General features: G+C 38.9%; 1 protein-coding gene across 1 annotated transcript in view; it reads right to left on the reverse strand.

Annotated features, from left to right (window-relative positions):
- Positions 1–300: 300 nt before the first annotated feature.
- OPRK1 (opioid receptor kappa 1) overlaps positions 301–27218 on the reverse strand; it is a 50276-nt gene continuing 23358 nt past the window's right edge. Inside the window, 4 exon segments of the mRNA XM_031612850.2 lie at positions 301–1012; positions 6561–6913; positions 20779–21105; positions 21595–22723. Coding sequence (XP_031468710.2) covers positions 393–1012; positions 6561–6913; positions 20779–21038 — 1233 coding nt within the window. The 5' untranslated portion in view covers positions 21039–21105; positions 21595–22723 and the 3' untranslated portion in view covers positions 301–392.

Raw genomic sequence — 27218 nt, forward strand, 5'->3', positions numbered from 1 at the left:
GGTAGTGTTCTGCTGAAGCATAAATAATACTCTTCACTGTAAAAGAGCATGACAAATCATGTTGTCAACCTGTATACTTCAGAAGCAATCAATATTTGAGCAAATCTATGCTTTTGACATAACTTAGCGTTATAACTTAATGTCACTTAAGATAATCTTACAGTGTAAAGAGAAAACCCAGAGAGTTCTTTTTCTAGCACAATAATAAGCTTCTCCTCTTTCCCAAGAAATGTGTAGTAGCACCAGCTCAACTATAGTAATTATGGTGCCAAAATCAGGTCCTCTACATTTGAACTCATTTTCAAAATGTCCTTGTGTGTCAGTAATTGACTTGGTTCAATCTACTAGGACTTGTTAAATATTCAAGAAATGTCTGTCTGACTGAGTCTAGTTCAAACTGCAGTCGTAATCTGTGTCAGTCCAAGATCGTTGGACTCTTCTCTCTCTTGCGGACAGTAAGACGACATTTCCACGACTAGTCATACAGGTTTGTTTGTCCCATCTGCTTCCCTCCTATAAGCTGGGTCTTGCACGGTGTTTCGAACTCTGCTGGTACTCTGCCTGTCCATCCTCATCTTAAAGGGGAAGCAGAAGTCTTTGAAACACCTCTTGAAGTTTTCATCCAAAAAGGCATAAAGGATAGGATTGAGGCTGCTGTTGGTGTACCCCAAAGCAATGCAGAAATAATAGCTGGATACAGCAGCAGTACTGTGGGACACATCCCCCAGTGCCTCAACCAGCACAAAAATGTGGATAGGAGTCCAACAGATGATAAAAACTGCCACAACCACAAGAACCAACCTGGTGATGCGGCGCAGGTTTCGATCTTTTTCTCGAGACCCTGAGAGAAGTCGTACACTTTTAAGGCGCAGGATCATCAAGGTATAGCAAACAATTATAATGAGTACTGGAATAACAAATGCAAAGACAAAGACACAGATTTTCATGAAGATGTCCCACCACACATAGTCTCTGTCTGGGAACTGCAAGGAGCATTCAGTGCTAGCAGTATCTAGGAAAGAAAGAAGCAAGAAAAAGAAAATTGCTTTATTATTAGATACTCTAAATAATATAATTATCATGGTGTAAGCTAGAGAAAGCGATTATCTTGTATTGTGATAATAATAAATGAAGTTATCATTAAATCACTCAATGAAAAGCTTTACAGTACCACTGAAATTGGTTTTACACAGCTTTCTCTGGAAATTACTTACACAGAGATGGGTTTTTTAAAATGCATAATATTGTATAAATGTAATTTCCCACAGGAGAAGCTAAAAACACAGGCAGAAAAATAAAAATTTATAAAATAGGCTGAACATTTTTTTTTTTTCCATTTGAATCTCACTGAGATTTAAAGGTAGGAAGAGTACCAGGTTTAATGGAGTGGAAAACTCATAATTATTATCAAACTATACAAGATTTTGTCTGTGTAAGGAGGAATATTTTTCATATTATGAATGGTGGCAGTGCAATGAGCTTTTGATTGTAGGAAGATTTTGCCAGTGTGCGATAATTGTGTAGTAATCTTTTCCCATGTGTCTTCTTCAGAGTAAATTGAATACATGGAAATGCTTGCATTCAGAAAAGTTATTTCCTGGCAACAGATTCTTTTCAGTCACATAGAAGCAAACAAAATAAGTGTGTGTGCAGAGTCAAATGGAAGCTGCTCTTTTTGCAGATCACATCCTGAAAATTCAGACTGTGCAGCAACCGTGGGATCTGAACCACCACTGCCATCCCACTCCCTTTCTCCTTGCCCATGCCAGGATTCAAAGTCACGAGCTGTCACATTATTTTATGTCCCAGAAATATTCCATCTGACAGGAGGCTGCTAAGGTGTGAAATATTTGAGGTTTCATTTGCTGACCTCATGGCTGCTTTCCAGCATATAAACCACATAGTAAAACAAGAGATAAGATAAATAGCAAAGCAAGGCAAGGGGTAAATCCATAACTACTATCAGCAGTTAAACTTCACAAAGACAAGTCAAGGTAACACAGGGATATTTCACTCTGAATTGTATCTTATATTTTCTCCTCTCAGAATCTGCATTATTCTTTGGTTTGCTTTTGTTTTGTTTTTCCCCTAGGAAATTCATCATTCCTCTGCAAATTGGTATCTACTGGCTATGTTGAATCAGACCTAAGGGTGGAAAGCTTCAATACACTCTTGCATTATATGTCTCCGGAAGAACTAGTCAGAAAAAAAACCATCAAAATGTATTTCCTTGCTATCAAAATGCTCCACAAACCAAGCTGATGTTGTTGGTGATAGAAGGGCTGTGTATGTGTGTGCTTGTGTGTGAATTTATCCTTATGGTATCAGACATGTCCAGAAAGGTGTCACTGGATTAGTTAAATTCTAAAACAACAAATAAAAAGTTGAAAATGAAGGTAAATATTTTGAAATTTTGTTTCAGAGAATATAATAGTTAATGGATGATTCTGAAAGCTGAAAAGTGAAAAGACATCTTTCAAGACTGATGCAGGATGATAAACTGACAACACAATTATAATGTCATAGGCCTGCAACTTTCAATCAACTTCTCTAAATCCTCTGTGATTACATGTTGATAAAGTAAGCTGCTCTTCTGAAATTTTATTCTAGAAACTTTAATAATGATCTTCAAGGAAATTTCCACATTGATTGCTACTGCTATTTGTAGTAGACCACAGCCTAGCAGCAGCAATCAAACCAGGATGCAGGTACAACAGCTAGACCAGTAAGCTGCAGCTGGATGTGCAGCTGAGATAAATGTGAGCTGTGATTGATCAGGGATGACTGCTCTACGCCGCATCCATTCACTCACTGGAACTCTCTCCCTCTTCACATCTACTGAGCTAATTTCAGGGATTTATTTAAATTATTAGGTTAGAAAAAAGCTCCTGCTGATTAAAATGCTTATTCCAATCAAATCTTCCTGAGAAAGCCACAGGAATCCATGTGTTTTGCTGCCACTTCTGAGAGGGTAGGTTTTGCTGAACATCCGGAGTCATGATGAAAGCCTGGAACCTTCAGATGCAGGTGGAAGAGCAAGTACAGCCCAGCCACCATTCCCCAGCAAAGAGCTCAGAATGCAGGCAGCCCTTCCAGTAATAGAAAAGGAAAAGACAGAAATGACTCAGAAATGTTACTGTGACAACATTATTCCATCCTAATCAAAACCATCTGGAAAAAAAAAAAGGTTTACAATGTTTCACATTCTGCAAATTAGAACAGATAATTTTGACATTGCTTTTCATTTAAATAAATCTTTTAATTTTATATTGAAAGATATTTAAACTGCACTTAATTACTGAGATAAAAATGTGTAAGTAATTATATAATAAATATAAACAAATATTTTAATATTAAAATAAGTACTGATGTAATAATATACTAAATAAGTACAAATATATTAATATTAAATATAATATAATAATAGTACTAAAATATGAATATAATAATATTAAATTGAATACATACAAGAATAAAACTAAAATATAGGCATAAGTATACTATGAGAAGGTTAAAAAAAAAAAAAAAAAGAAGAAGCATTAGTATACTTGATTCAGTTTTAAATCTGGAAGATTTTTTAATAAGAATATTTGCAGAATCACAGAGTCACGGAAACACCAAGGTTGGAAAAGACCTACAAGATCATCCACTCCAACCATCCACCTATCACCAATAGTTCTCACTAAACCATATCCCTCAACACAAAATCCAAATTCTCAAAAGAAATGCTTTATCTCCTTCACAGAAAAAAAAATCTGCAGGTCCATGACCATTAAATACAGTCATAGAATCACAGAATCGCAAGGTTGGAAATGACCTGTAAGATCATCTAGTCCAACCATCTCCTCCTTCTCATTACCATTGCTACCACAAACTAGACCAAGTCATGCTTGCTACACTTTATATAATTTTGTAAATGACGATGATATTTCAGGAGCCCAAATTATTGAATATAAATGTAATAGCTGTTCTAGATGTCATAACAATTTACTTATTATCCTAAATTCATAATGTCTTTCCCTATGACATGGATGCCATACAGAATCCATTTACTTTTTCATGGTTGACATCAATGGCCAACAAATATCCCTGTCAGAGACACACAATATCACAATCATATTCAGGTATTGGGGGAAAGAATAAAATCCAGGATTCTTTTGGGCTACTTTTTGCCTGAAGAAGTTCAGAACTAAGTAGAGTACAGTGTCACAAAATGAGCATTTAAGATTTTGGTGTCTTGTCCCACTCTAAAGCCAGCTATTCCAATATATCAACATATTTAACTTCAGATGGTACTTTTGTATAAAGATATAAAAATGTTTGATAAGCTACCACTTAAGATTCATCTCAATCCTTGTACAGGATATCTTTTTCTGTTAGATGTCTTTGTTACATCCCGCCTTCATACTTCTCTCTACTCAACTGAGTTATCAAATTGGAGCCTTTTCTTTTCTAAAGCAAATGCTTCTTCAGCAATAAAGGCTCCATTAAGTCCAGAGAGGGAAAATTTATACAGATATAAGGAAATGCATCTGGAAGGACACTCCAGGGAGAAATCCTGCACTGTGAGAGTAAAAAGGACTAATTGAGCATGGGTTTGTAGCTTTAAATACAGTCAGTTTCTGTTTGATGTTCAGCTATTTAAATCCAAACCCAACAGAGGTCCTGTATGTAAACAGCAACTATTGTCACCAATGTAAAATAAAATTTCTGTCCTGAGCTCTAGCTGTCAGGAGGATCCTAGCATTTTCCCCTTCGCCACAGTGCAATTCATGAACACACCAGAAAAGATAAGTGGTAGTAAATGCCTAAGAGGCACTGTAGATCAGATAAGCAGGGCTGAATAGTAGGGAGTGACAAACATTTATCAATGATTTCCAACCTCATTTGACACAGCTGTATTTCTAATAGCTGTTTCAGGAGGAAAAAATATCTACCTGCCACGAGGTGTGAAAAAGGCATTTAATTGTTTCTGGCCTCAGAGCAGCCCCTTGATCTAAATGTGGTGACTACAGTAAATGAAAAGAACATTCTGGTAGTTAAGCATGCTTCAAACAAACCACTTGGCCAATGTTTTATAACCTTCAGAATTTCTTAAGTAGACAGACAAAAATTCTTCTCACATGGAGATGTTCTGAAGTGTTTTTTTCCTGAGCTGCACATGGCTTCATAGAGCCTGTAAGAACTTGGTAGGAAAGAAGAGTTACAGCACTGCAAATTGGGAGACTGGAACTCCCAAATATCTGAAAGACGTTTCCAGAGACACTCTCCTCTCACATACCCGCTGCAAGACCAACAGAAAAAAAAGAATTTGAATATCCTCAATCAAATAAAACAGCCCTTGAGCAGCTGTTTTATTAATGAACATCATTGTTTTATTTGCACTGATCTATGCCAAAGAGTTAAACACACTGCATTTATTTTCACTCCCAGATAAAACTGTGCCTTTATACAAAGTTTACCAGTTCTCCTGGGAGGAGTGAAAACTTTCTACTGGAACAGGCAACTAAATCAGCAGTTTGTTAGTCATTTGTCAAAAGATAAGTAACATCCCAGACAACACTACTACCAAATAAATATGTATGCCTTGTATTTCACAGAGCCATCTGTAACAGGATGTCCTCAACACCAGGACATACATTAGAGGTTTTGAACTTTTTGAAGACACAATGTTGTACCCACATTGCTGCTATACATGTCGCTATGAAGTATATATCTCCCCTTTCCTTTTCAAGGATTTCAGAATAAGATTAACTCCCTAGCAGAACAGATTTAGTAAAGAGTCACTGGATATAGGGGCTAAATCTGCGGTCCTTCACAGATTATAAATTTCAATAGAACCTATAAGCACTCCATGGACAGATTCATTGAATTTATGTTCTTGTAGTTGCTTCCCTGCCATGCTTTGTACTCCTGGTTCTTTTGCTGATACTTCTCAGGCTTTCCAAGTCTACATACATGCCCTATTCCTTTTTAAATAAGAATTTCTGACACTGTCATTTTCTTAGCATTTAGCTTACCTTTTTTTCTCTCCAGCTACTGTCTTCCTTCCTTTTTTCACCAAATCTTTAAGTTCTGTGAAATGGTTGCTGACAAAAAGTTCCCAAGCTTTAATAGTAATGCTAATGAGAAGCAAACTAGTTTCTGCTCTTGAAACTTCATCAGAACTACTCTCACAATGCTTACAGAAAGAACTCTCAGCCTACATTTCAAGTTTCATCTGGTCTTTGAATTTTCAGCCATGTTCAAATTCCTGACTACTTCCCCCTGCTGTCCGTTGTTATTTTCTTATGGTATCAGTCTCACACAAATAGTGCTTCAAAGTGCATTTGGTTCTTTAAGTTGGCAAGGATATCTGAGCTTAAATTCTTTATATGCCATATTTCAAAACGTCAAAAATTTAGGCACACTTTTTGAAACAAGGAATGTGGATGATCTTCTATGTGTAAAGTATGCACAAATTACCAAAGTCAAAATCAATCAGGTTTAGTCAATATTCCAAGGAACGTTTTACATCATTCAAATAAAATAAAGTCTCTGTTTTGAATGCTCACACTCACCTTCCCTGACTTTGGTACCTCCAAGAACTATGGCAGATATGCCAACAGATGAGGACAACAGCCAGATACAGATGTTGATTATCTTTGCCTTGAGAGGAGTACGGAAGTCCAGAGCCTTCACAGGGTGACATACAGCAATGTATCGATCAACGCTCATCATGGTCAGTGTGAATATGCTGGTAAACATGTTATAATAGTCGATTGAAATAACTATTTTACACAGCACATCCCCAAATGGCCAAGAGTTCATCAGGTACTCTGTGCTTTGGAAAGGCATAGTCGTAGTAACTAGTGCATCTGCCATAGCCAGATTGAAAATGTAGATGTTGGTTGCTGTCTTCATCTTTGTATATCTGAAAGACAAAAAAGTAAGGCTTATACGACTGAGTACATTCAAATATGCAAGTTTTTCAATCTGCAGTTGTTATTTGTTTGCTATCATTCCTAATTTGTGACAGAAGTTTACATATTCAAGTCCCTTGAATTAACAGTAAACACCTTTCATTCAGTTCCTCAACCTGCATGGTCTGTTACAGCTATCCAGTATGGGTAAAACCAGATAATGAATAAATTTAATCTAATTATCCAAATGATTATTTCCATGCTATCTTCTCAAATACATCTACAAGTAATATCATTGTTACATTTGCAAGTGACAAAATTGTTTTGTGTTTCCTTTTCTTATTGCTAACTATCAGTATTTACAAATTTACTAGATTTGTTTTGTTTTAGCAATAGATATTTCATGGATGTAGGAATCCCTGTTAATAGTCACATTTGCTGGGCCAGACTGCCATCTTGTACAAGTCCTAACAATTTCTCTTCTTTTCTCCCACATTTCCAATTTCTCCTCCTTTATCTCCAGCTTTTCCCTGTCTCCTCTTCCATGACTTGTAATACAAGATGATGACTATTTAAACAGGATATGTCAATGGAAAAAAGGTATAATAGCAATGTCTTCTCTGCATCCTTTAATTTCACCAAAACAAGCATTTGTTTTTTCCACGTGGTGAGAACCTTAATCTACACAGAGAAATATAATCTTAAACAGCACCATGCTTTGTTCTGTATGATAGTCTAACTCAGTGGGCACAGTCTCTGTACCAGAGTGAAGAGGACTGCTGCCAGCTCTGCTGTGGACACAGAGCATGAATCATAGAATCATAGAATCACGAGATTGGAAATGACCTGCAAGATCATCTAGTCCAATTGTCCTCCCATTACCATTACCATTGCTATCACAAGCCTCTAAACCATATCTTGTAACTCTTCATCCAGACGCCTCTTGAACACTGCCAGGGACGGTGACTCCACCACCTCCTTGGGCAAGCCATTCCAATGTTTGACCACTCTCTGAGAGAAAAGTTCTTCCTTATGTCTAACCTAAACCATGAAGGACAGCCTCTCTCATTTCCTTTCTTAACATAGGAATATACATAACTCTCCTCTCTGAAATGCTCTCCTCCTTTCACCATGTAGTTACTTTTGCTCATTTCATGTCAATTTATTACAAGATTCAATGACAGATTTTCCTTCTCAAAATTATTTCACCGTCATATTTTGAATGTGTGCCCAAAATAAAAGGTATACATTCAACACACATAGAAACACATCCAGCTAGATCTTGCTATGCATCATTAATGAATTTACAAAGGAAATACTAGATCTAATCTGTTCAGCTTATGAACATGTTGGCTAATGTGTCTATTTGCCTTTAAAACTGTGACATGTAAAATCAAAATTAATTTGAAAAAACTATATCTAGCAGAGCTTCAAAGTGCTGTCAAAATATGCCTAGTCAGTAAGTCAAATATTAATTAAAATATGGGCCAATATGTAATTTAATGACCAACATGAAGTGTGAAAAATAACGTTCATTCTTCTACGCTACTCTTACTAGAATTCAGTGAGAAAATAAAGCAGAATTGCTGGTTCAAAGCACAGAAACAAGAACTGAATGGGAAAAGAAGGTAAAAACTCTTCCGACTGAGATGCCAACAATCTACAGTAACTGCTTGACATGACTGCAAAGATTCTTGGTACTTACTTCCCGGGAAAGTGCTCCACAGCCATGAGTGCTCTACCCCTTACTCTAGTCTCCCTCTGCATTCATTTGAGATTCTCCAAGATCAAAGGCAGAATAAAGATGGGAAAGAACCCACCAGTCAGAGATGGGTTTCTCTAGAACCAACATCCTTAGTATGTCCTCCAGTAGAGGAGGTCATTTGTCTCGTAGGCCATATTACAGCCCATAAGACACTGTGGAAACAGAAATATGAGAATACAGGGTGAGGAAAAACAAATACAAGACACATTAACAGACTAGGAATTTTCCCCCTGGGGAAAAAAGAAAAAGCAATTCCGCATGTAGCTGAGTTAAAAGACTGAAGAAAAACTCACTGAACACTCAGATAACAAATCTATGCTAAAATGGACTGATCTCTTTTAAATGTCTGTAAAGGAGTAGTAAAATGGTGATTTTACTTCTGAAGACATCACTGAATACTGAAATTTGGAATTGTTGCCTGGTTCACAGTTAAAAAAAAAAAAAAAAAAGACTATGAAAATATGGAAAGCGTACCTTAAGGTACTGCAAAAATAAGTCAATTAAGTGGAGAAAATTGTTACTGTGTTTAACATGGAGAGCTCAAGACAGGTAGCTGATCAAAAAGAACACTGAGAAGTGGCTTGATTGGAGTGTCTGGAGTTCTTCACAAGGAGAAAATAGCAAGGACTGAAGAGCTCTTTCAGACTAGAAAGAAAAGTGTAACCAGAACAAATACATAAGAGTCACAGCCGGAGAAACTCGGCTTATGAACAATGACAGATATATCCCAAAAACTAAAGTGATTATTATGGGGGATAAATTTCACAAAAAAGGAGTAATTTTTCCTTCTTTTATGTCTTCAAATCAATGTCTGCAGTTTTTCAAGTAGCTGTGCTTCAGTCAAAGACAAGTTACCAGGCTCAATACAGGAACATTGAAATGAAATGTAATAGTCTGTGGTACACAGAGATAAAATTACTGCTAGCTCTTCTGAATCACTACTTTTGTGGATCTTCAGAAATTCTCCCAAGCATTTGGATAGGAAAAGTTTGCTTTCACAAATGGAAGAATTTCTTTGATCTTTACACTTTAAAGAAAACCAGAAAATTTTAATGAGAAATATCTAAGAGGATTTCATTAGAATTAAAAAATCAAATATCTGAAAGCCTTTTTATCTAAAATCTCCTGTTCTTTGCAAACATTTTTTACGTGTGTGCATGATATAGTTTAATTATGTGTTAATGTACATTTTATTTTCCCAGTACTATTTACCCCTCACCCTCACCCTTGCACTGGGAAAGATCCCCAGGAAAATAGAACTAATTTTTTAGGTAACTTCAAAGTTCAAAATTCTGAAGCTGGAACATGAATAGTGTTCTCCGTATACATATTGTGTATGATATTATAAACATAAAATGAGTAATTTTAATTTTTTAGACTCTGTTTTACAGGCACATATAAGTAAAATAATATTCCCACTTCACTGATCTAACAATAAGGATGTCTTTTGTGTACAGGTATTAAGAAATTCAGAGTCATCCAAGCATCAGCATTTATACAACCTCCAATGTAAGCAAATGGAATCGATATGCACATACATGCTTATATAAAAAAGTGTGCTATTCCACTTGTAAAATTCTGTGGAAAGCTTTGGTTCATTTCCTTGGCAAATGCACATAATAGTGCTGGCTTTGATAGCCTTACCTTCTGTGTGCCCACTTCCCCATAGCTCACTGCCTTGGCAGGCCCATGACCAGTTGGCCTTGCCCAATTCCCTCTCAGTTCAGAGACCACAGGCAGGTGCTGCTTGCATCTTTCGCTCTCAGTCAGAACTGGCACTTTAAAGATGCTGACCCCTTCTCTGTCAGACTTTGAACAAGAAGGGGGGAGACTAATAAATACAGCTCCAATTAATACTTTATTTTATTTATTTAGGCAATCAATTCTTCCAGGTACAGCCAAGCAATGATGGGTACCTAACTCAATTTCACTGGTTAACCCCTGTAATGCTAAGTACACATTTTACTGATGCCACCCTAAATCTCTTTTATGTCACAATAACAGTGAAAAGCTTGAAGCATTGGCCTTCACTTCAGTAAGATATTGGCCTTTTAAGCTGTAGCCAATATGGATTAAATCACACATTAATTTAGGAGTTCATAAATTCAGAAAATCCTTTGAGAGTCTGAACTCAATCATCCAAACTCCTTTTGAATTTTTGTAATTAAACATCCAAAAAATATTAAATGCTTAGATGACTCTGAAGATATGCATTTGCTGGCTTAATCAAAAGTCCAGCTAAAGTAATAGAGCAAGAACTGTGGCTGTCAGGCACTTTGAAATGGACCCTGATAGAGTCTAATTCTAGATGAGAAAATTGCCTGCTTTCCTACAACACATTTCTATTGCACTAAAATATAGGAGGCAATATTTTGCATGGTTTGAGCATTCCCCCTATGCCCAAATCTGCACTTGAAGAAGATGAAAATACTGATGAAGTAAGGGAGCAAGGGAATCATATTTAAAAAATAAATAAAATTGTTCATTCAAATAGTTGAATGTTATTTAAAGGGAAAATACTACAACCCACTTAAATTACTCTAGCAGAGTAAACAAGAGTGATACAACATAAGAATGGGAGGCCTCACAGCTAAATCAGGTGTTAGCATCTTATTTCAAGAAGCAGACAATCCTTCACTGACTTAAGCGAGTTGGTAGATTTTGAGACTACTGGTTAAGCTATCAGGAGGACTCAATCCTCTATATGCTTTAAATAAGCAGAGAATACATGAAAACCCTGCAGAAAACAGTCAAGACGAGAAAGAAAACTCTGCTTTAGATGTAATTTTTTGGATGTATATATGACAATGTTTTTTAAGAAGCAACATTACAATGATATCTACATACATATCTCAAGAAAATTTCTCTTAACTATCACAACTTAGCCTAAGCACATTTTTCAAAAGTGGAAAGTTCTCTGAGGCTGACTTTAGACTGACCTTGAGAAAATTTCCTCCATCTCTCACTTCAGCCATCACTGCTGAACTTTCCTCTTGGAGCAGAATTTACTTTGCACATCTTTTTAAGACGCTAAACAGGAAAAAGAAATTGCACCTCAATCCAAGCTTATCAGTGGTTATGAAAGGAGGAAGCATGCTAGAAAGAAGTTAGCATGCTTTCAGAAAAAAATAAAAATGCATTAGTAAACCTACTAGAAGAGCCCCTTAAAGGCATTGTCTCAACTATAAGGGAGGAGTGTACATGCTAACATACAGCATAACATTAATAAAATTAATACAAGCTGAAAAGGAGATTCTGGTGGAAGATTTGTCATATAGCTGTAATAGGCTCAAATTTTCCCTGTGGTAACAAATGAGGGGTGGGAAGGAGAGCAAGTCTAACAGGTATACTACAACAACATGCTGCAATACCAGAATGAAAATACAAAAGCATGAAAAATACAAGCTATAACAAACATATTTTTGGCAGATACCTGAGTCAGTGAATGTAAATGAAATGCTAAGCATGTCTAAAAGCAAATTGCAAAACCACCTATCACCAGAATGCAGGCACTGTTCCACTAGGTTCCTCTAGGTGATGTATATGGAGATCAAGCAGCTGAAAAGCTTATTCACGAAAGCTCTAAATCTCTAGACTGTATTCAGGCATGCTCAATATCATATTGCATCAGAACAAGGAGGGGGGAAAAAAAGAAAAAAAAAAGGAGGGGGATATATTCCAAAAATATTAATTCAAAAGGATGGCTCAGCCGTCTTTTGGATCTTCAAACTCAATGTAAGAGATTTATGATAATATGAAGTTAAGATTGAAATCATTTGAAGAACACAAAAATCAGTATGCTGTATCTTCACGTTATTATTACTTTTTGAATGACAGACAGACGTTAGCAGTGAAGAGGGTGTCAGAAAAACATTTTAATTAAAGGTAAAAGTTGTTATCACACATACTTAAATGTTGCCTGTCTTTAACATCAAAATCACAAAAAGCCTACAAAAAAGTTGTATATATTACCTTCAAAATCACATCCTAAAGTGGAATTCTGTTTATTAATAAACACCTGCAGGTGTTTATTTTTGGGCAGCTTAAAGAGGCAAAACATGATCGTGGCTTTCGTGATCCCATCAGGGAGCATAATCTACTTGAATTTCAGAAGATGCCATTAAAATCCTTATGATTTACTGCTATCATTAATCCCCTGGCCTAGCCATAAGCTGAGCCAGAACAAGATCTTCTAGATTTAGATGTGGAAGATTTCCTTCTTCAGCCTAACCACCAGCTTCTGAATTAGGGACAGGAAAAGTAAAGTTTACATATATCTGGGTAAAAATGAAGAAAAATTCTCACTACTTCATAAGAATGAATTTTTTTTCTCCTTCTGTGATAAGGACTTTTAATATTTTTGTGTGAGTTCAAGAGCATCTTTTCTAAGAAATATATTTAGTGTTAGAAACACCAATATTCCAAAATATGCTTTTCCAGTGTTTCCACCCCGATGGTGTCCACTTTTCCCTTTGCTCTTAAAGTCTTGAAAGGATATGTCTCTCATGGAGGGCATTGTGAGCCCCAAAAGCAGAGAAAAATGCTTCTTCTATGTGGAAGAGGGAGATTATTGGAACAGGCTGTCCAGGGATAGTGATGGAGTCACCATTCCTTGAAGCATTCAAGAAACATGCAGATGTGACACTGAGTTGTGATGGACTGGTGGTTGGATTTCGTGATCTCTATGGTCATTTCCACAATTCCTTAATGATTTTGTTGTTCTATGATTTTATTAAATGAATTTTCTTGCTGTAGGTCCGAGATTGGCTGGCAAAGAGAACAAATCTCATTACTCAGGAGAAAAAGGATAGCAGGGATAGCAGATTTTTCAGGGTCTTGCTTTCCTGCTACATAAGCAGCTATGCATGCAAACATTGGCTGGAAGCAGTCAGATATTGTTGAACATTTTCTCCTGAGTAGATGCTTCTGCAGGTAAGAAATAAAGAAAGAATTCAGAAGCCTCTCACATAGGGGTCCTGGGAATTAATGCTGTGCATACCAGCTGAGGATTGTTTAGTCTGGAGAAGAGAAGGCTCAGGGGAGACCTCATTGCACTCTACAGCTACCTGAAGGGAGGTTGTGATGAGGAGGGATTTGGCCTCTTCTTCCAGGCAACAAACAGGACCCGAGGAAATGGATGCAAGTTGTACCAGAGGAAATTTAGGTTAGACATTAAGGAAAAACTTTTTCTCTCAGAGTGTGGTCAGGCACTGGAATGGCTACCCAGGGAGGAGGTGAAGTCACCATCCCTGGCAGTGTTCAAGAGGTGTCTGGATGAGAAGCTACGAGATATGGTTTAGTGCTTGTGGTAGGAGTGGTAATGGGAGGATGGTTGGACTAGATGATCTTGTAGGTCCTTTCCAAACTTGTAATTCTATGATTCTATGAGCACATATTTTCCACTGGAGATGAGGCAAGTGAAATGCAGGAAATATTAAGACAGTCAACTGAAAATCACGGCTGACAGCTCCCATGTTGAAAATATTTTTCTTTTCCAGAGTACCTTTATAAAGCAATAATTCAGTAAGCCATATCTAAGATTAAGATGCAATACTGTCCAACAGCCAGTGGCATGGTAAAAAAATTCTGCATGCGAACAGTGAATTAACTTATTGAATAGCTTAATTGAATTAATTGTAACACACAGGTTCTCATCTACCATTTCTCAAGGAGAACTTTCTTAATTGCCCTATGTTAAACACTGTGGATAGCCTACTGACAATGCAGTGGGAAATGCACTTGTCTATGCAGTCAACCAGCAAATATGAAATCCCCTGTCCTCCAGGTGCAGGGTAGCTAGGTTTGGGAACCCCAGATGTTTGCTCACATTGTGCTTCAGAGTAGCACTAACCTCTGCAGCAAAGAGCAGCCAGGCAGAGTGCTGTGTGCTGCACAAGTGGTTTGACGAATGCAGAAAACAGAAAGGTTCTCCAAGCACTCTCGCCATGCATTAATAGAAACTCATGCATTGAAGAAAAATATGTTGGGCTCTAATATTCACGTAGAGAAAAAAGGGCTTTCATTTTAAACAATGTCCTGAAAATTGAAAATAGCAAATTTCCTAGAATTAATTTTCACTTCTCCAGGGATTAGAAGCTGAGTCTAATGAGATCTGAACCCTCTGGCTTCAGGATAATTAAATATTTCAAAGATGATACACAGACTAGAATGCAAACTTCCCAATAGGATCATAAAAATGCTTTGCACCTTCATATATTCCTTATTTATATCTATTTTATAGTTTGCAGAATGCCAGCACTGGTCAGACACTCCTCTTTCCATGTCCTCTCTCCATCTGTACACACTCCTTCCCCAAAGTTAATTCAGTTTGTGCACTCATGCCAACCAGTAGACAAGATGACATTCATACTAGTATTTCCTAATGCCTGTCAGGCTCCTCAAAAGAGCATAGCAATGATCAAAGCACAAAGTCTGCCTTCAAGAGTAGAGCACAGGGTCTGCATTTTGAGACTTATCTGGTCTTTACAGATGGAAGGACCAAAAGATAAACATGAGGTAATCTTCCCAGAAGTAGATTTTATCAAAGTCTTCCTGGTTGCTTTTCCTTTGGAAAGCAATATATAACTGAAATTAAATTTCTCCTTGGCAACTCACCTGTGTCAGAGAATTTCAGATAGAGATCAACTAATCACAGTTTGAATAGATATTAAGTAGCCAGTAAAGATTATCCCTCCCTACCCTTAGCACATCCCAGGACAAAGTCACTAGATTAAAGATTTCCCACCACAACACCCTTCCAGCAAATTCCAAATCTTCTTTGGGGAAAAACAAAATGAAAGTCTTCCCTTTCTCTGCCTCCTCACCAAGAACTAAGCCACAGCCTGTCCTCACTGTCTTCCTGCTGCCCCACACGTTTGCCAGGGACATGGTTGTGTCCTGCATTCCCCCTGCTGAGGACTGAGGACTGTCTCAAACTTGCTGTCTCACCAGCAGCCAAACTGGAAAGTGCTTGTATGTTTTCACTTTCTGTCAGCTCAAAAGGACTCCCCATAATTTTTCTTGCTCTAGTCATTAATTCCAGTTACGCCTTTCTCTGAAATAAATGACTACCTGGCTGCTAGCCCAGTGGAAGTGTCTGGAAAGATAACAAATAACTTTCCACAAGCCAAACAGATTACACACTATAAGAACTAGCCTCCTTCTAATATTCTCTCTAATAAATATTCCTTCCAACCCCTTCCTGTGTTCTCTCTAGTGTCTCAGTATCAGCTCTTCTTATCATAGCATCTTTTTGGGAACTCATGTTGAGTTTCTTGTCCCTTATAAATCCCAGGTCTCACTTACTTATTGTCTAGTAGGGTATTAAATAAATTAAAAACATTTGGATTTTGCTTAAATAAGTGATATTTTTCAAGGGTACCAATATTTTCATTTACAAACCTGTTCTCTTTCTATTACCCTGGTCTTTGTGCCATCTGTAAAAGCTGGCAGTAGTGATTAGTAATCAAAGTCTTTATGAAAATGGTGCCATGCTAGGCCAGATCCTGAAGAATCCACCAAAAGAACCTTCACTCTGTGAGGTGAGGCCAGGTATTCCCTCAGGTCCCATGATGAACTGCTACTCATCCATTTGATACTTCTGTGTTAATAGTAAGATGTTGCCTGTTCATCAGGTAAAAATAGGTTAAAAGACATAAGCTTCATAAAGTATGCTGCAGCTAGGTCTTTAATCTTAGCAGCCAATTCCATAATTTCATTAAAGAATGAAATCATGCTGGCTACAATTAATAGAGAACAGGCAATTCAGTTAGGTCGACTCTTCTGCAGCTTCATTTTTCATTTCAGAATGTTCTTTCAAAATGTAATTTAATAAAATTAGGACAATAATTTAAAGTACTATCTTTGTGTTGCCAAAATCTAATATTAATTTAAACTTGTACACTGAATCTATTTCATTTTTTATATATACGTATTTTAATACTTTTATTATTGTTTAGAATTAATCATGGAGAAAATTTAGAAACAATCTGGAAAGGAGATGAATTTAGCTGACATTTCTTCATGAAATCTTTCTGTTGCATAAGATGCCACTCAGTTCTATGAATATCACAACAGAAATGTATTACTAATTATACTTTTTCCTTAAACGTTAGACTAAGCAGAAGAATACAAGCTTTCTCTATTCCCCTAGGAATGAATATAGATAACAGTGACACAAACTCCTGTTAAAAGTGTTTTTGCATGCAGAAAATTATTCAGTTCACTGGAAGCGTCAGTGGTAATTTAAAAAGAAATAACAGGATTGGCTATTTAAGAATTAGATGATAGCAACTGTTCTCAGTAAATGACTTCAGGAAAAATGGAGGTAAGGCACATGCAAAAAGTGAATCAGAAGTGGGCAAGAGACAGCCACATGGCTCCCACAGAGTTTTTACCAGAATATGTTTATGGTTTTTGTAAAAGCAAATCCATTGTTAAAGCTGGAACTCAGCTTTCATTCAGAGGACTTTTCTTCCCATCCAGCTGTCACAAGAAAGCACCATGTTATTTTAAGGTAGAACTAAATTTTAGAGAAATAAAGTCAGGAGGAGGGGAGAGGGAGAAAGAGAAGAAGAAAGGAAAAGGACTATCATGTTTCCAAGGACGAGCAATTTTATTTATCAGCACTGGCCAACTATTTTACTTCCAGAGATTAAAAGCTCTGAGGGCTTGAGATAAACTTTGACCGTGTCAAAACGCACAAAGCTGTATAACTTCACTCAGATGAGGTCAGATAATTTTATCTGGTTTCTACAAACCCATTTCTTGCCTCCTTTTCTCCTCCATACTGTGCTTCCCACGTAGCATTTGCACTTTCCACCATTGCAGAAGGGGATACAATTCCCTGTTCCTCTCTTACTGTCTCCCATGAAAAGAAGCAGCTTCAGGTGAGCATTACATCCTTTGTGCCCTGCTGGCTGTTGGTCTGACAGCAGACCCTTGGTACTTATACATGGACCATGCAGCTGATCTGAACACTGGGAGAGTTCCTGCAAACCATCCACTGCACTAATATCAACAACAAGGAGAGAGCCAAGAGTACAGGTTTCATTCTTCTTTCAGCACATTAAAAGTAAACTTTTTTGACATGTCTGAATTGTCTGGAGTGCTTACAATAGAACTGGTCTTGTTCTGTTAGGATTTTGAGTGACTGAATTTGGGTTTATAATTCTAACTGTTGTTTTTTGTTTAAAGACAGTAAATATCAATATTTGCACTTTACAAAAGGAAACTGAGCCACAGGGCCACAAAGTGACCTTGATCACTTCGATAGGTAAGAACAATGCTTTGTATCCCTGCAGTAAAACCAAGGGAAGAATGAATTCAGGTTTCCTGAGTCATGGTTTAACAGGTCATACTGGCACCACAGTACTAATGTACTACCCCCACTGTGCCTTCAACACAGATCTCAATAAGAGCTGGAATGACTGGTCACCAAAATGAGGTGACAAATACTTGATACCTGAGGAGCAGTGAAAAATCTATTACGCTATTTCAGCTCTAATGTTTTCCTATCACAGGGATTTCTTAACACATTAAAGAGATTTCAGAACAATGCTATTTCCAATTTTCTCCAACGCATATTCTCTCTATATATCATTCAAGTGTTCAAAAGGTGTATCTGTCTCTGTCTCAACTTATCCCTTCTTTTTTTAGCTCTGCCTCCCGTATCTGTATGTCTTTCTCTTCTTATCAATGTTTTTTTCTGTTTTCTTCCTGCTTCCACTTCTGCACTCACTGAAGTGGAACACACACCCGTTTGTCTCAGAAAGGCTGGAGCATCATGAGAGTTGTCTCCTCATCACTGAGGATACAAAAATCTCACTCCTCCCTCATCCCTGGAGATACATGAACACCAGCTCTCCAATCTGGGAAAGAGCAAAGGTCTGTTACACAGCCCATCCCTCCAATAAATGAGTTGTTATGGTCACATGGGAAGGAAGCTTATTTTGGCTTCGTCTTTAGTAAGCCATATAATTATACAATTTACTTCCTTACCAGAAATGAAAATTCATGAGACACTACAAGGTGTTGGTCAAAAGGAGCAAAGGGAGTAGGAGCCAGGCCTGTGCTGCCTGCTAGGTGTCAGGAGGAGGGATTTGGGGTTTGGAGAAATGGGAAACAGTAAAGAGAAGACTCCTGCAAACCCAGTATTCCTGGCGGTAAAGACAAGTTATCACTCCATCTTAAAATTTGTGTTTGCTGGAGGAAAAGCAATTTGGGATGGCTAGGGGACATGATTCCCCCTTGCCTGCTTTGTCTTTGTAGACCTTGGCTTTCCATATAAAGAATCAGTGCAATCTGCATTTTTCAATGGGTCGTGAAAACCCATCTTGAGATACACTCGTGAAGAGAGAGAATGAGTGGGAAAGAGAAAGGGAAATGAAAGATTGGGACAAAAATGAAAATACACTCTTGCATGAACATTTGGAATCTTTAAATTTTCCATATTGAGTACAATTAAATTTGTAATGTAATTACAATGTATTTAAGACTAAAGTAGATCTGGTGGAGAGAGAGCCACAGCTAGCTAGACCCTCACAAAAATAACCTTAGGAGGGTAATAGAAGAAGACAGAAAAGGAAATACATACGAATCAATATAATCCATCCATGCTAACTTTCAGGGTTCTGGATAAGTTTGAATTTTCTTCCATTGCCCAGACTGGCAAATCAGCACCATACTGTTAAATGATTGATGGCTTAGAAAAACTCTGCCTATGGCACTGTATATGTTAAGTAAGAGTCTCTCTTCTTGCAAAAATAAATATTTTCTCTGAATGAAGGTTAAAATAGCTTGATGAGACATAAAAACTGCAGCATCACAAAGATGGAGTAAACCCATTACCCTGCGTTGACCATGGGAATCTTTATTTATTGAACTGACTTTAAAATGAGATTTTACTTTCATTTTTCAAAGATATTCACCTGGTTTTAAGACATCTTTCATAAAGTACATCATCAATAACTTCACTGATTCCAGTTAACTCCTCCCATACCAAGACTGACACTTATTTCATCATTCTGCAATTTCTTGACCTTTATCATGCACACTTTATTAACAAGATCAACTTGCAATCCCACCATTTTTCTTCCTATGTTCAAGGTGATTTCATTTATTGATCAAATATTCCATACACCCACCAAAAAAACCCACCAAAATCCAGAGTTTTTTGCAAGATTCATATAGAATATGAAGGAAGAGACTGAAAAGTTTCATGATTTCAATTTCTTTGGATGGTCATTATCACCCTGCTGAGCTGCACTGTCCAGGAATTATTACAAATTACATATGAAAAGAGAAAGCATAGTGCAGGCAAAAATATATAACAATATACCAGTATTGATGCATTTCACTAAGTTTTTTAATATGAAAAACTATTTGACACAGATACACAGTTTTCTCCTGTTTCCTGAAAAACAATAGGAAAAGTAGACCCCTCTCTACATCTGCTTTGTTTTCTTCAAGGCAATGCCAAAAACTGGAGTTAAACACCACTAAGCAGAGAAACAGCATCCTTTAGCTTACATTACACGGATGTGATTCTTACTGCTTCCTTTTCTCCTACCTCATTAAGAGAGCTACTAGGTGACGAGGCAGCAAAATATCAGTGTCCACACAGCTGGATACATAAGCCATGTCTAGAGGATTAACAGAATCACAGAACTGTAGGGGTTGGAAGGGACCTCCAGAGATCATCGAGTCCAACCCCCCTGCCAAAGCAGGTTCCCTACACCAGGTAGATTCCTCTCAGGCAGAGAAAAAAATAAAATCACAAAAAGAAGGTACCCTGCAGAAGTTTCTTTCTCCCACTTTCTCTCAGTCAAGGGCAGCCTCTCATCCCTAGAGGGCACCCGTTGAACACAGCTCAGGGGCACCAAGCACCTTTCCCACAGCTACAGGATTCATCACCTTTATCCAGCTTCTCCCTTCTCCCTGTAACTGCATTTCCATGCAGCTTCTGTGACTTAAAAGATTTGGGTTCGTTCTGGCTACTTTTTTTTTGTTCAGTTCCTGATATATGCAGACCCAGACAGCTTCCATAAACTCCCCCTGGACTGCCAAATTTCAGGACAGCCATTTGCACCTCTTTCAATCAAAGCCCCTTACCTTATGATGACAAACATCACCAGAGAGTTTCCCACCAAGCCAACAACGAAGACCACCGAGTAGACAGCGGTGATGATGATGGGAATGGAAGGGGAGATGCTGGTGTGGTTGTGCTGGGTGTCCCCAAAGGTCCCAGTGGCATTGCTGTCATAGTCCGCCCAGCCCAGGGGCCAGCTGCTGCTGGTGCTGGGAGGGCGACAGGGCCCCGGTGTGCAGGTGGAGTCCAACTCCTCCCGGAAAATCTGTACAGGGGCATCCATAGAGGCCACGGCCCCCACAAACAGGACAGAGACTGGGAGGAGAGTGCAGGCTACAGGAGGAAGGATGCTAGAAAAGGGAAAAAGAGGGAATGAGACTGAGGTGCTATCACAGCCACTGAATATTAAGAGCTGTAAAATTTGTACCTGTTAAGGAGAACACTGCTGTGGCAAGAACTGTAGTTTGCCAAGCAGGGATTTAAATAAAACACATTCAAAATATATAAACATAAGTTTTACATCTCAGTACATAATAAGTGTTTCTCCTCCAGGTGCACGAGGAAAGTTTCCCTCCACTTTCAGAAATTACAGAGAAACAAATCAGATGGGAAGCAGTTCAGATCCACCCCCACTCTTTAACTCTCTCTCTCCCATCCTCCATCTTTTAAGTCAAACAGCATCCTAGTGACAGGGGCTCTTTGCTCCCTAAACTCTACTATAAACAAGGAGAGAAATCTACCACCTCTCCGTATACCTGCTTTGGCATAAGCCTTGCCTTATCTTTTTCTAGATCCCATGCTTGCTTCTAAACAAGAGACAAATTAATGACACAAAATACCTCTCAATCCAGGAGAAGGAGCAGAATCTTCAGACAGATATTCGCAGGAAAAAAAAAGCATCCACTTGGCTCCTGGGAGTATCACAGATCTTCTAGGACTTTTGAACCCGAGGCACCTGAGCCCTCAGAGATGCATGCTAGCAGCAGAGCTGACTCCTGAGCACGAGCTATGGCATAGTAGCAGCAGCTGCTGCTGTTCCAGCTCCTACCACTTTACCTTTTCCCTCCCAGGCTCTCTCTGCTTCCCTCTCCCCGTCAGGGCTCCAGCAGCACGCTGCTCTGATGCATGTGTTCTCCTCTGCCTCTGTCCCTGCAGCTCAGAAGCTCACATGACTTCTGCCTCTGCGCTCAGAGGCAGACAAAATAAAAGAAATAACTTCTGCTGTGAGTGGGTGCTTGGTTTTGTACACTTTTCCAAATCAACTTTTCTCATTGCCCTCACACTCCCAGGTCTTAAGCAATGACCCCCTTTGCCTTCCTGAATTCTGCATGCATTTACAGGCTGGTAGATGCTGAATAAAACAGAATTTTTCAGTTTAGATTTCTTGCCCAACCTGTCAGATTTTTTCTGCCTCAGCTTCACAACTGTGGATCCCAAATGCTTCTCGCTGGGTGGCTGTGCCCCTCTTCCTTTATGCCTGTAACCTGGGGGAATGTCAGAAGCTGGATTCCACAGCACAGAGAGGCAGGAACATCTGGGAGCAGCCTAATTGCTGTCTTTTGTTCATTCAAACTGTTCCACACTGTGAGAAGCCAAGTACATCCTGCTGTGGTCAGGGATGGAGAGGAGGAGTGTGCAGAAATCAAACTCCTCAGGCCTAATCCCTTAAACACTCCATCCTGCAGGGCTGAAAACATGCTAATCTTTGTTTGAAATCCCAAATCCCAACCAGAGTTCCCTGCTCTGGAAGGAGCAGAGAATAGGCCAGGCAGGCTGTGCCTCAAAGCTCCCAGCAGGACAGCAAGTCTCTGCAGGCACCTGCAGGGTGTCATGCCTCCCTGGACATTTTGTGAAGCTCAGATGGTCAGGAAAGGAGTTGTGAATTTCCTTCATCCTTATGAAATTTTACTCCAGCTTCTTCTCATAGGCTGAGGTTTCCATTTTTAAAACATTTTTTTCTCTCCGAACCTATAATCAAGATGAGAAATGACGTCAGCCATAGAGTTGAAAGTCAAGAAGGAGTTTTAAAAAGTACAGAATCCCCTTTCTCAAAGGTCGAGGCTCATGCAAGCATGGTGATAGCCATGACCGTGCTTGCTGGTTCCTTGAAAAAAATCAGCATCTGCTCACTGCCACCTACATGGAGCTGTCAGGAAGTTTCACCCTTGATGAAAACATCAAAAGTGCATGGCAACAAACACATGACAGTAAATCCCCTCAGCCAAGCACATTTTAAAGGTGGAAAACTGGCCTGGGACAATAATTATCACTTGGAAGATAAAGTGAGATCCTAACATAGCATGCTCCCTGATTCTGTTTTTCCCTTTGCAATCCATGGGCCCACATAATTGCACCAAAGGGAATTATTACTGCTGCTTCACCTCCTACATAGATTTATTTGGAGATTTTTAACTTCTTGTGAACACCTTCACTGAACTTCTCCACATTCTGTAATTAAAAAACATAGGAGAGCCAGAAGACAGTAACAATTTAGCACTGTTGCTTAACTATCTCTTATGAACAATCGTTTGTTGTATTGGTTTTTGTTTGTTTGTTTGCTTTTTGTGGGTCTGTGTGTTTGTTTTGTTGTTGCTTTTTTGGCATTCTTTTTGTATATATCTGAAGTGTAAGCACATACAGCTGCAAAATATTAAAATGAACACTAAGGGTTAAGCTGGAGATACTGAGGAAGAAGCAACAGTTTGTCATTCTGCTATTCCTACAGATGGATCAGAAACATCTCTATGGAGAAGAAAAGCTTATTATTGCTCTGCATAAATCTAAAGCAAAGATAATGTGAAAAAATCAGTAAGATTAATTAATAGCAGACAAAGAATATTCAAGCATCAGGGGCCGGGCAGTAAGCTCCTCTTTCTCTAGCTAAATTCTGTGCTGAGACTCTTCAGTCATCTTAGAGTCAGCACACACACACGCTATGTGCTTACAGCCACAATCACTGACCCTTAACGGTGTAAGTGTGCATTACATCTGCATGAAACTAGACTGAGGTGGAGTTCAGCCATGACACTGCTAGCTGTATGGTGAGCCAGGGGCAACATTTAATTGGCTGGTGCTTTCTGTCCGCGTGTGCTCCATTTCAGGGGCTCTATTCTAGCTATTGCTTGTTGCAGGTCTTTACAAACTCAGTAGAAAGCAAGCGCTAGGAGTAAAGAAATGCCTTTTTCTTCTGCAAGTTTAGACAAATTCAGATAAACTGTTAAAAATAATATTTCCCTTTTGCATGTTTGCTTTTCTGAGGAAAACTTCAATAGCTGGATTATCAGGAATAACTGGCCTCACTGCATATCCTAGAAACATCTGCAGCAGTGGCTAAAGGAAGCCTGAGGACAGAGGAAAAACCATGCTCAGTCACCATCCCCCTCTCCTCCAACAAAAAACTGTTCGGTTGCCACCGTGCCCTTTCCAATAGTCCTGCAGAAAAGGACAGGAGTGCCCCGAAGTCACAGAGGAAGGGAAAGAAAGTGTTGGCAGGAGGTCAGCCCAACCAGTCCATACCAAGACTTCTGCCAGAACTCCTTGTTCCCCTGAGGGACCCCATTAGACAAAAGACCTTATTCTTCTCGGGGAAAGCAGGGAAAAGTCTGGGGAAGGATAACAGCATAAAAGCACAATATCAAACACACAGCTACAACTTGTATCCAGCTCTGATTGTGCACATCTGTGGCTTAAATGCCACAATTTTCTTCTTATTACAACACTATAGATTCAGCGTTCAATTCACAGGACTTTAGGAGAAAGAAGAGAAATAAATTGCACTTGTTTTTCATTAAAAATAGAAAACCATACACGAAATTTGATATTTAAGAAACACTATTTAAGTCATGAATGCCAGTCCTCAGAGTTAAAGAAATCCCACAGCCAGCTGTCTGATAGCCAGGCAGCAAAACACAAGGATTCTGTGCTTCATTCTTAGATAAACTACACGATATTGCTACATTTAAGCCAGAGAAAAAACATAAACTGGAAATTTTGTAGCTGTGAAGTGTTTTCTTTTACAATCCTAGTGAAATTATTTGAATGAATAAAGAACACCTAGGGCAGGGATACGTGTGATGTTTAACAATAGCAAGTGGGAAGGGCTTCCACGTTGCCTTTGGGTTTTTTATCTCTAAAATCTAAAATCTTTTATTGCTCAAAGAGCCACAGCCATCAGCACAGTGCTTCAGAATCATCATAATGCACTGGAATATTAATGCAGCCCTGACTCAGAAGTAAGAACAAAGCTCAGTGAGTCATTGGCACGACTCGGGGACCACAGCAGCATTCAGGTTTTGGGTGCTGTGTGAAAGTTGCTGAGCTTCCAACACTATCTCCCTGAAGATTGTGACACATTCCAGGTTTAAGGTGAATTTTCAGAACAGGGCAAACCTTGAAATCCAGCTGTGAACTTTGAGGTCACATGAAGAGGCCTCTTTTTATTCTAGAAATTGTGAGGGAGGCAAGATGAGTTAAGTGGAGTAGACTATCAGAATGCTTTTTTTAGTCCATAATTGTTTTTCCTACCTGATTGACCAATGGATATAATCATGGTGAACCCGAACAAAGGGAAGAGATGCTGGAAGAGCTTTTCTGTGGCTCCAGTTGCCAGGGAAACAAAGTTCTCCTGTCTGCGTTTATCCAGAAATGCCGCCTGGCTGCATGAGCCCGCATCTCAGGAAATGTTGCATTTCACCCATCCTTTTCAGAGGCAGAGGAAGGGGAGAAAGAGAGGCAGGAAAGTATACGGAATGCTTTCTCCTAAAAAACTTTCATACCTATATCTTAGTCATAGAGGCTGTAAATATTCAGCATAAAATTCATGGTTCGGTTCTTAATTGCAGATGGCAGAAACCTGTGACCCCTTGGACATCTTCCTTGTGTTTTGCTTAATCAGTGTAGCTGGAAGTTGTCAGTCTTCCTGCTTGTCCAGAGCAGGCCGCACATGTGTTTCTCTTCTTAAGAAATACCTGTAGTATTTCACGTGTGTCTCTATTTCAGTTCTTACTTTAAAAATACAAATAAAATAAACCCCTTAAATCTTAATGTCTATCTAATTGTTGTTTGTCTCATGATCATTCACTTAGATCAATTAGACCTCCTGAATGTATATCACTATCAGTTAATCATTTGGCATGTAGAAGTGTCGGTAGCTGGCACACCACTCTCTGAAGGGAATGAGGATCAGCCAACGCAACCCAGACTTCGGCTGCGAGGCATGAGAAGCTGTTGATGCCATTGGTAAGCTTTATGACAATAAACTTAGAAATTGCTAAGATTAGACTGGTGGTTTTTTGAGGATGATGCCATTGGATTCTGTCAGATAAATACTGGCTCAAGATCCTGGAGAGACATCTTTTTGCCTTTTCAACGTGAAAAAAAATGACTCATTTCCCAGAAGTAAGAGTTACCTATCGATTATATGAATCAGAGAATTATTATGGTTGGAAAAGGTCAATAAGATTATCTAGTCCAACTATCAACCCATCCCCACCATGCCCAGTAAACCATGTCCCTCAGTGCCACAGCTATGTGCTTCTTGAACACCTCTGGGGACAGTGACTCCACAACTGCCCGGGCAGCCTGTGCCATTGCCTCACCACACTGAAAAGACATTTTTCCTAATATCCAACCTGAACCCCCTCTGGATATCCAAATCTTAATTCTTTTCACAACAGAATTTGAGTTGTTTTTTTTTCAGTTTTCAAATTCCCAGCAGAAATAAGGATCAGTTTGAAAAAAAAAAGATGCAGCTGAAGTAAAGCAAATAAAGTCAATTTTATGTATATAATTCCAGAACCTTGCCTTTCCTACCTCCTCTGGTATCTTCAGTCACACATAATTAATTGTTTAAACAATGAGATAAAAAAGGGTGAGTTCAGCTCTCAGAATAAGAGGCTGTGCTTGCACCAGCTGACTAAGCCAGTCTGCTGACTCCAGGACAGAGCGGGGAAGGCAAAGCATCCCCAGTTCCCTTCTTTCCACCTATTGAATTCTGTTCATAACACAGCTTATAGCACGGAGCTCCTGCTTGAGCCTGTAGCAGCAAAGAGTACACAAAGAACGATGCTGAGAGCAATGACTATGGTGAAAAATCAGGCACAGAAGGCAAAGCTGTGCAGAAGCAGGAGTGAAGGAAAAGAAGGAATGTTTAAAGCACGAACAGAGATCCACCGCAAACCCCGAATTGCTTGAGGGTTTGTTATTTTTTGAGTTTATTTGGGCATCAGTGAACAAAGGGTTAAGAGTTGACAAGCAGTTCCTCAAACGCGAGGCCCTGGGGGAAGCACAAAGCTGCTAAAGGGCACCAAAAGCTGGCCGTCTGAGGGACACATGGAAAACAGCTGGGGCTGAGCACCGCTTTGGGAGAACAGCGGTGCTTGAGGAAGCAAGCCACGTGGAGAGGTTTTGTCTAGCAAGAGCAGAGAGCCACTGAAACATAGCAAAGGCTCCTAAATGTTATCCG

This window comes from Phasianus colchicus, chromosome 3, assembly GCF_987193195.1.
Source record: "Phasianus colchicus chromosome 3, bPhaCol1.hap1.1, whole genome shotgun sequence".
In the NCBI taxonomy this organism is placed as follows: Eukaryota; Metazoa; Chordata; class Aves; order Galliformes; family Phasianidae; genus Phasianus; species Phasianus colchicus.